The 9,741-nt window shown below is 38.3% G+C and overlaps 2 protein-coding genes and 1 non-coding gene across 5 annotated transcripts; 2 read left to right on the top strand and 1 right to left on the bottom strand.

Annotated features, from left to right (window-relative positions):
• Positions 1-46: 46 nt before the first annotated feature.
• Sak (polo like kinase SAK) lies at positions 47-4,275 on the bottom strand. Of its 3 annotated transcripts, XR_013258027.1 has the most exons (12): positions 4,043-4,275; positions 3,846-3,941; positions 3,312-3,525; positions 3,120-3,232; positions 2,938-3,030; positions 2,583-2,864; positions 1,933-2,454; positions 1,514-1,819; positions 1,028-1,306; positions 779-964; positions 418-652; positions 47-145 (listed from the first exon to the last, which is right to left on the bottom strand). XR_013258027.1 is itself a non-coding variant. In XM_077413372.1 (11 exons), exons 1-11 carry the CDS (start codon positions 4,133-4,135, stop codon positions 479-481), a joined length of 2,358 nt encoding a protein of 785 aa, XP_077269498.1. In that variant the 5' UTR covers positions 4,136-4,275; the 3' UTR covers positions 294-478. The 3 variants fall into 3 exon arrangements, 2 of the variants coding, with proteins under 2 accessions (XP_077269498.1, XP_077269500.1); XM_077413372.1 differs by lacking the exon at positions 47-145 and having other exon boundaries at positions 294-652; XM_077413374.1 differs by lacking the exons at positions 47-145; positions 3,846-3,941; positions 4,043-4,275 and adding an exon at positions 3,705-3,839 and having other exon boundaries at positions 294-652.
• A 732-nt stretch (positions 4,276-5,007) lies between these two features.
• Positions 5,008-9,673, top strand: LOC143901418 (uncharacterized). Its single transcript, XM_077413735.1, has 5 exons — positions 5,008-5,445; positions 5,629-5,802; positions 6,023-7,152; positions 8,064-8,231; positions 9,543-9,673. Exons 3-5 carry the CDS (start codon positions 7,114-7,116, stop codon positions 9,630-9,632), a joined length of 297 nt encoding a protein of 98 aa, XP_077269861.1. The 5' UTR covers positions 5,008-5,445; positions 5,629-5,802; positions 6,023-7,113; the 3' UTR covers positions 9,633-9,673.
• Positions 5,242-5,348, top strand: LOC143901442 (U6atac minor spliceosomal RNA). The gene has a single exon (XR_013258072.1). It is a non-coding gene; the product is annotated as a U6atac minor spliceosomal RNA (small nuclear RNA).
• Positions 9,674-9,741: the final 68 nt, after the last annotated feature.

Consider the following 9,741-nt stretch of genomic DNA (forward strand, 5'->3'; position numbering starts at 1 on the left):
GTAGGAGATACCGGATTTCGCAGAATGTCCCTTCACGTATCGCAAACAATGGAAAAATTTTCAATTTTATTCCACTCTTATAAGAATTATTCTCAAATTTTCCATATATATAATATAGTATCAACAATTGCCTCTCGTCTTCTATCTATAAAAATAAATATCGATATTTGAAAAACACCCTATTCCCCTTGTTTTACTATTTAACGAGTTCTCTCTTTTTTTTTGTTTCTTACAATTGAATATTAAAATAGCAATAGCAACTCGAACTGAGCGTATCAGATAAGATAAGAATATAATATATATTTCTCTTTATTTCTCGTTATTATATATACTTAGGAAATAATCATAAAGCTATATTTAAATTTGTATAAGCTATCTATAAATCTATGCTAATTTATAAATCTATAGCAAGCTTACAAGTCCATGGACGAGGGTGATTTCTCGTACTATACAAAATATTCTACATTTTCGTGCGGAGCTACCGAATGCCTTGGTGCATCGGGTTTATGAAATACTTGATAACCGTCGGCAATTGCCGGAGCTTCTCTTGGACCGGTATCTCCAAGTTCTGCTGATGATGCTTGTTAAATCGTATAGCGATGCCGTCCTTACTTTCGTACGTGATGTCGCCATGGTGACTTTGTGGACTTACCTGTAACAAACCACAATTGTCGATAAAATACGAGTGACGTGTCGACTAGAAAACTATCGTGAATATTTTGCCGTTAAAGTTAAATCGATAATTAAATTAATGAACAATATTTAGGTAGAAATTTACAGTTAAAGCAGTTCCGTCCCTGTAGTCAACCCTAATATCGCCAGATGACAATTTCGTAACAAAACCGATTCCCGGCACCGCCACCTTGGTCACATTATGGTGATTAGAATTATGCATGGAGTTCATCTTGCGCGACCTGGAAGTCGCCGTCGAGATGACGGAGCAGGAAGCGTCAAACGACGGCAACTGAAAGAGGTTCAACGTTAATTCAGCAAAGCGGAAAAATCAGGCATCCTGTCCGCTACTTACGATGGGAGAACCATTTGTGGTGTGGTGCGAGACGTTTTCTTTCCCCTGAAAACAGGGAGAATCACTCAAAGCCGTGTGGGGCCGTCGTCCAATTATCGCGGGGAAGTAGGAATGCCCGGTGGCTGCCTCCAAAGATGCTAGGGTGGATTCCAGTAGCAAGCAACGCTGATAACATTCCGAGTAATGCTCGTAATAGGTCTCGAGATGCGACGGGTACGTACTCTCGACAAACGTACCGCTGTTATCGGTGATCTTCACAACACCATCCACTCGGACAACCTAGAACATGAAATATAAAAACTAAATATAAAATACACAAATCTTGAATAACGAAATTTAAATATTAGATGTAATTTAATTAACAATGTATAAGAATCATGATATTAACTTTTGCAGCTTGAGATTATTTTATATCGTACACAATCAGTTTTTATTTAATTTTATCACTGCATACGTCACTACATAATGCATAAGAATCGACAGTACCTTCACTCCGTTGTAAAAGTGCACTTCGCAATCAGGTTGCGGACCGTTTTCCATGAACAGACACTTGGAGCGTTGAGCGTACAACGTCAATTTTGGAGTTTTTGCCTGAACCAGCTTCACGAAACGATAGGCGTACAGATACTTTCGATGGTGGCACGCCGGCAAATTCTCGTACGAATAAATACTATCGGCGCCTCGGTTAGGCAACGGTAGCGGTTGCGAGCCAATCTCCGTAGTCGTGTTAGGTTTGTAGAGAACGACTCGCAGACCGTCACCTGATATTCTGCACACTTCGCTTATCTTTTCCTACGATATAAAAAATATTTGGTATTTTTACAATGTATATCTACCTTTTTTTTATAGAATAAAGCGATATTTCTATTTATATCATGATTTTTGTATCGCTCTTCTCTACGTACCGTGCCGTTTCTGCGCTTGATAAACTCGATGCACACTTCCCCGTTATCCAGAATAGTGAGAATCGCGCCCTTCGTTCTGTGCCTGGTAGGTTGTAGCCTGTTAGAATTTAAGGGCGACACTTGTAACTTTGTGCTCTTCTCAGTTCCTTCCGCGCTACGGTTCTCCGGGATGTTTTCCTTCCTTGACCTGTGCCTTTCCACCATCCTCGGTCTCTCAGAGTCGTTGTAGACGCCGTACTGTTCGCTTTGCGAGAATGCTTTATCGCGTGACATCGGAATGCTCATCAACGAGTCTTCCTTCAAGCGGTGATGGGCATATCTCGCACCGTGCAAATGCATTTTCATAATAGGCTCGGACAACGGCTCACTTCTCACACTAACCATAGGCATCATCGGTGTCGTGGAGATTCTCTCCTCCGATCGGGATCGCATTTTCGGCCGACCGTACGACGAAAGTGTCCTACCAAGCCCGGAATCCATCATGCCATCGGTAAACGCATTTTTGCTCGTACCGTTTCTTTCCTGGATAAACAAAACGTGAAACAAAACGCTGTATTATTCGTGAACTTGTCAATTCATTTTCTCCCCCGTTATTAAAGACTTGGCTTAAATTTACACCTAATATTATATCTTAAGTACGTGTCACTTACGTTGCGTAGCCTACTCTTTTCTATGCTCGTTATAAATGGGTGCTTATGAATGTCCCGCAAGGATATCCTTTCTTTCGGGTTCTTCTTCAGCAATTTATCTATCAGATCCCTTGCATTGTCAGACAGATGAAGCGGCATTTCATAGTCCGCCATGACCACTCGAGTTAGGGTGCTCTTAATCGCATCGGTTTCAAACGGTGGCCTACCCACCAACAAAGTATACAACATACATCCCAAGCTCCATACATCCGCTTCCGGGCCGTGCGAAGATCTCGTGGCAACCTGAAGAGTTTTGAAAATGTTACAATCCTGCGCAACATCGCGGTCTGTACGACAATTTTCAGGAAGCACTCACCTCGGGCGAGATATAATTTGGCGTGCCGCACATAGTCAAGTGCTTTTCGTCCGGCTTATTCAATTGCGTGGCCAGTCCAAAATCAGCTATTTTCTGCGAGCACAGAAATCAAGTTGGAATAAAAAAGAAACGAATTTTTTGCCTTGTGAAAAATGTTGCATATATATATTTTTTTAACGTACCACCTGCATATCTCTGGTCAAGAGTAGATTGGACAGCGACAGATCTCTGTGAAGTATTTGGTGGGAATGGAGATAAACCAAACCGTGCACCACTTGTTTGATTATATAGGCGGCTAAAACAGCAAAATTTTGTTACAATTGTAATTAAAAATTTAAAATGTATCCTTTCTCATGCACGTATAAATTATGTACCGTGTTCCTCGGATAGGGTTTTGGTGCCCTGCGCTTTGAGGTAGCGTTGAAGCTCTCCGTTGTGACATAATTCTAAAACCAGGTACACGTAATTTGCGTCCTGAAAGCACGTGTATACCTCCAGGATAGCGGGATGTTTCAACCGTGAGTGTATCCCTACTTCCTGTCTTACTCTATCTATCATCCCAGCAGCTTGCATCATTTTCTTGTCGATCTACAGGGACAAGTAGACATAAAGAGGATACGTAGATATAGATTGTCCGCTTTGAAGCAACGGCACAAGAAACCTCGCAATAAATTTTGTATTTGTATAACTCGCCGAGTACGGAGCAAGCCACTAGAGTGTTTGCGACCTCAAGAATTGACATTGGTCCAATTTCTTTTGCCCAATACCTCAAATCTTGCCGAGATCGGCTTTGCGTGTGCATTTCGAAGTTGATATTTTAAAGGTAAGCGTCTTGGAGCTCAACAATGCGATTGGAGCAACAGGCGTCAGTCCTCTCAACTCCAAGAAAAGACGGACAAGGAAATTACCATTTTGATCGCGACTTCCATGCCGCTGCGGAGACATCTCGCCCGATAGACGCTCCCGTACCCGCCTTTGCCCAGTAGATTCAACACTTCGTATTCCTAGAAAAAAGACAGGCGCGTCAGCGTCACGGGGTCGGGCGCGTTGGCGCGTTGCCATGGGACGGCGACGGCGCAAACGGGCGCAAATTCAAAAAGCTAACCTCAATCTGCTCGCCGAAGCCGGCCGAGATCGCGGGCATGGGGCACCGCATCGCGCCACGCTCGGCCGGGCGCCGTCGGTCGTCGATGACCATCGGCACCGCGACAACGACCCTACCTTACGCGAAATTCGCCGGCGACGGCACTCGTGAACGAGATCTCGATCTCTCTCGGGAAACCGTAAACGCCAACAACATGATACCGCCCGCCATATGCAGTATGCAAACTGTCGCGTCGTCGCGTCTCGCGTCTCGCGCTCGCGCATTAACGAGCGACAGACGAGCGACGCGCAAGGGCGGCGCAAGCCGCATGGCCGCAAGCGCATATCAAACAGTCCATCTGTTCTTTTTCGAAGACCTTCCTGATGCACAGTGGGGCAATAAGTTAGAGCGAAACAGAATATACTTTAAAATAATAGATTTATTTCTTTTACTGATTAATAGTAATTAAAATTAAAATAATTATCCTCTTTACTTTAATTTTTATGTATGTAATTGCTATTATACGTTAAAAAGTATTTTAATAATTTGTCTATGGATTTTTTGCCTAATCGTTTCATTTACTGTGACATTAAATCAAATATATTGTATTAGTTTTATATTAAAAATTTTATGTTTTTTACTTTAAAAAAATGTATACTAATATAATATAATCAATGTATTATTTTCCATATTAAAATAATCTCTTATTATATATATTATTATATCTACGTGTTAAAATTTAATCTCTAATCATAATAATATTATTCATTAAAAATTATATTTTAACGATTCAATTCAAAAGCATTTAATTCACTTCGATTTGAATGAAATTTTGTCGATTATTCGATTCGATTTCAAACTCTAAAGAGGAAATAAAATTCGATTCGCATTCTTAAAATAGGTCTAGCATGAAGTAAAAAGGTCGAAAATTCTAAAAATAAAATATAAATATATAATTTTTATTTAAAAAAAACGTCATGATAAAATAATGTACATATTAAAATTATATATAATATTTAAATACATATATATTGAATTCACATTGTACATGGATAAAATTTATATAGCGAGGTACATAATAATATTTGTAACAAAATTTTTCTTCACGGTTTTGCAATAGGATTATTAGATCAGAATTCATTTGCAAAAAACTTACTTTCTCGATAGCGCTCGTTCAACGAGCGCTACGTATATAAGAGACCGAGTATCGATCTCCCTCCGTGTTGTATGAAAGGAGAGAAGTTTAGCACTCCCCTAGACAAGGATGGATTACACATGTACTGGTAGGGCACTGTCGTCAGATGGCGGCACTTACCACACATTTTTTTTCGTTATATTGTTTATCGTCGCTTTCCATTTACATGCAGCTGTGTATTTACACTCAAGTGATCTGAATTACTCGAATATGAGTATTTTATACTCCGGTAAGATATTTTATTTTGTACTTAGGTACCTGTTTATTTTGGCGACAAAGCTATCGCATGACAGATTCATAGCCTCCGAAAAAATACAACCGAAAAAACCCCCCTGAGTTTTATTAATATGAGTCTATTATATTCAAGGCACACGGTCTCGATATTGTGGATAAAAACTCGGTTGAATCTAAGTTTTCAGCTTGCAGAAAAGAACGTGCATTCAACTGATTGTGAGTTATAACGTCACAAGTGAGAATTATCTGAGTTTTGATGTAAATAGAGAGCAACTAATATATATGATCAATAGTGGAATTTGTTCAATCCTGGCGCAGATATTTTAATTCTTTATAAACAAAGGAAATATAAGTAAGTGATGAGATATTTTTTCGACTTTATCTTATCGATAAATTGAAGAAATTTTCAAATGTTATAGTAGTCACATTTATTTAGTAGTCACATTACTTTTTATTTTTTTTAAATTCTAAGAATTAGAAGAAGATTAAGTTAAACCGAGATTAAAATTAATCTACATTAGTAGAAATGGACATTATACTGTAATTTATACTGTCGATTTCTTTTTCCGCAGGCATTATGTCACGTGAAAAAGGGCGTCCCCGTTATATACTCATATGCATCACATACACACTCAACAGGCATGATCACGCATCGCACGTATCACATGGCACGACCACCTTTTCGGCTTCATGCTCGCCCGGTTGTATCTTCAATTCATTTACATATTCGCCGGTCGGAGAAATAAAACCTGATAACACCCTTCTCTCTCTCTCTCTCTCTCTCTCTCTCTCTCTCTCTCTCTCTCTCTCTCTCTCTCTCTCTCTCTCTTTCCAACAAACCTCTTGCAACGGATTGAAGCCCCGCTCCAAAATCTTCACGTCACGTTAACGTCTAACGTCACGTTAATGAGATAAGCGATAACCGCGGATGATGATCGAACGTTTTACATCCGGTTATCGCTTAATTCGCAACGCGTCGCGATATTTCCGCGCGATCCAATTATTCCGGGATAATTGGATAATTCCTCAAAAGAAATTTATATACTTTGATCAGCACTTTATACGACTTACTTTTTATAACATTATTATTCTTTATTTTTGGATGGTTTATAATTAAACAGAGTGCAAGCATTAACCAATAACTTTTATCATCTTTTATTATTGTCTGATACATCAAAAAGTTAAAATTTTGATAGTATATCATAAGATATATATTTGCAATTATTTTTTAATCGCGCAAGCATGCCCTTGCTTTAAGGCCTTCGGATATAATACCCGGTGGATTCACAAAACGTGTGCTTCAGATCTATCCATTGCTTTAATTGATTCTGTAAGTATAGTAATACCATTCAAATCGGCGTACTGATTCGGCAGCATGGTTTTTAAGTCCCAATTGCCACACGTCACAAACGAGCTTTTTTTAGATTTGTCAAAGCATCCTCTTTTATGTCCATTTCTTCCAATGTAGATTACCTAATTTTGATCTTGGTTCAACTTCTTATTTTTTTCTAGTTCTAATAATTTAAAAAATTCTCGGGAACTTCTGCGAAGCAAGGTTGATTGTCCACCGTCTCTTGCCGATGATTCCGATTAATTCTGTGCAGAACAGTGAAAGAAGAGGAAAAGGGGGTAGACTCTGCGTTTCATATATTACATACGAAACATGTCCTCGCACGTGGTCTCGGAACGCTATCACGAGAAGGTACTCAAACTTTTGTGCTACTATTATTGTTCAGTGAGTTCTTCGAGAAGGTATCCTAGATATTAGTATTCTATACAGTAAGCACTAAGTAGGGATTTATTTTTGCCGTCACCGAATTCTTCGCAGATCCATTTTAAATTTGAGCGAAAATCTTGTTTTTTCGCGCTTTTCATCTTTCCAATGACGAAATTTGTCACAACATTTTATTGACTTTTGACTAAATTTTATTGTAACTTAAATCATGCCATTTCAATTCTTGATTATTACCTATGCTTACATATTACATAGTTATAAGTTTGACCATTAACTATAGCTATTTTATCAAACTGTTTTGACGTAATATGCGTTCGATTGTTACTTCGTTTTATATATTTTACCAGATTATTGTCAAGATTGTTATGTATACCATCGGTATCAAAAAAGCAAAACTGAAATGATAGCGCGATTAGACATTGTCAAGTGGCTTAATCCTTAACTATGGACATGTATTTTTATTGCACGTTTATGGATAGAAATTTCTATTTTTACACATAAAAACAAGAAATAAAAATAATCGCTCTCCACCTTGTCAGTTTTATGTAAAAGATAAAACTTGATGCTGTATATAATTATTATATGCTGGAAGATACAAAAAAATATAGCGATAAGTACAGATAGAGCAATTATATCCTACCATTTCTTTCTGCATAGAATCAATCTTTATTTAAAAGATAAAGTCTGATTCTATGCAAAAAAGTAACAAAACTCCACATCCACATTTAGTTGAGAGTTAGCTCGCTCGCAGTTTGAAAACAACTTCCATCTACGTCCTAACGATCGATTTTTGTGTAATTCTGATTAACGTAATTCTGTTGAAAGAAGATGAAATTTGCGTAAGAATGCGCGCATTATAATGATTTCACGTTTTCTAGGCACATGGCAAAATGTTATGGTCGCGCCAACACCACGGAACTGTCATCCACTGTCATTGCCATGTTCGGCAGTTTGCGCGAGGTGAGGTACTTCATCAGGCTTCATGCGGTCTCATGCGCGAACTTTCATCTTCTTCACATTTCAACTTCAACAACTTCTGTGCGGCTGTACGTATCATGCGTGAAACGCAACCGTGGCGACTAGCGTGCACAGTAAACTTAGGAACGCGCTACACGAAGTGAACAAAAGAAATTAGGGCGAGCTCGAGTAGCTCCGATGATCTGGTCGACAATTAATTCAGAATTAGCTAAAAAAGTTCTAATTATACAACTCGTTGGATTCAATCTTCTTTCTCTATGTTTGATAGCAAAGAATAAATAATTCCATTCATTATAATTATCAAAATAGTACAGATATTACGTAGAAAGTTACATATTTAATAAAGTTAATCGATTTGTACATATTTCTATCAACGTAGATTAACTTAATCTCGGTTTAACTTACTTTTTATCTTTTCTTAGTTCTGAAAATTAGAAAAAGATAAAAAGTAGTTTAGTTAAACCGAGAAAAAAGTCAATCTACGTGGATTAGTTATATAATTAAAATTTGGTCAAAATCATCTTCAAAACGTAAAGAATCAGGAACGGAGCCTTTTTAGGGTAACTTCGAATAAACTTAAAAAAATCCATTCTGTAATTAACAAAATAGCACAGATGTTATCTGGCAAATTAATCATCGATTAAGTTAATTGGAATTTGATCAAACTTGATTTATAATCCGTGGACTTTATGCACAGTAAAAAATAATGCTCGTATAATGGTCTTACTTCTCATTGTAGCCTTTGCTTCAAACGAGCGAAAAATAAGTTTCTTATTGTTAATTTTATTATCTTTTACTCTATAATAAATCGATTTTTTTATTGTGGACTAAAATGTAGTTTCTCAATTCCCTGATTCCCCTAATTTCTTATGTTTAATTTCTTCGTTCTTTATTCTCGTTTATTCGAACCCTCAGGTTGATACTCAAAGGCAACGATTACTTTTGAAACTCTTCGACATCCACACCACATACTCGGCGTTTATTTTTCACGCACAAAATGAAAAAGAATTGTTCACGCTGGCAACGATACCCGGACAAATTGTATAATGCGAATGTAGATAGGTCCGGTTATTTCCGCGTAACGTTAAAACTAGAAGAGAAAAAGATATCTTTATCTTTCGTACGGAGGAGAAGCTAAACAAACAATTTCAAATGTGCAAGAAAAGTATAACGCAATCCTATTACATCTCTAGTTTACGTAATATTTCGCGCATCTTTACAATCATTTTGAGCGAGTCAATTTATCTCTTTCGCGACCGTTTCGTTCGGCTGCGTTTTTCTGCTTTTTGGAAACAAATTCGGCGCGAAAATAAAGCACGCGACGTACGATTACAAGGTAATTTAAGCTATTTGCATAAAGATACTTCTTTCCTTTTTAGTCGAGTCAGCGAAACCGGCGATTTCGACGATTCGATGCCGACGATTTCCAGCGTGCGACACGCTTGGCGCCGAGAGACGAGGCTTCCTAGGATCCGGTCGCAGGCAGCTATATCTTATCGGGTAAGCGGACCTCCGACCCCTGCGCAAACACAGAAAGCATCGGGAGACCTTTAACATCCGATGCGCTCCCTCGTCGTT

The sequence above is a fragment of the Temnothorax americanus genome, unplaced genomic scaffold (genome assembly GCF_048541705.1).
Source record: "Temnothorax americanus isolate GAGA-0224 unplaced genomic scaffold, ASM4854170v1 Scaffold33, whole genome shotgun sequence".
NCBI lineage: Eukaryota > Metazoa > Arthropoda > Insecta > Hymenoptera > Formicidae > Temnothorax > Temnothorax americanus.

Bases quoted from the DNA above. Each gene is read 5' to 3' on its own strand.
- Sak (XM_077413372.1), bottom strand. From the start codon at position 4,135: ATGGTCATCGACGACCGACGGCGCCCGGCCGAGCGTGGCGCGATGCGG. The intron at 2,455-2,582 runs GTAAGTGACACG...TTGTTTATCCAG, and splicing joins AAAAGAGTAGGCTACGCAAC to GAAAGAAACGGTACGAGCAA. The intron at 1,820-1,932 runs GTACGTAGAGAA...TTTATATCGTAG, and splicing joins TCAAGCGCAGAAACGGCACG to GAAAAGATAAGCGAAGTGTG.
- LOC143901418 (XM_077413735.1), top strand. From the start codon at position 7,114: ATGTCCTCGCACGTGGTCTCGGAACGCTATCACGAGAAG. The intron at 7,153-8,063 runs GTACTCAAACTT...CACGTTTTCTAG, and splicing joins CGGAACGCTATCACGAGAAG to GCACATGGCAAAATGTTATG. The intron at 8,232-9,542 runs GTACGTATCATG...TTTCCTTTTTAG, and splicing joins TCAACAACTTCTGTGCGGCT to TCGAGTCAGCGAAACCGGCG.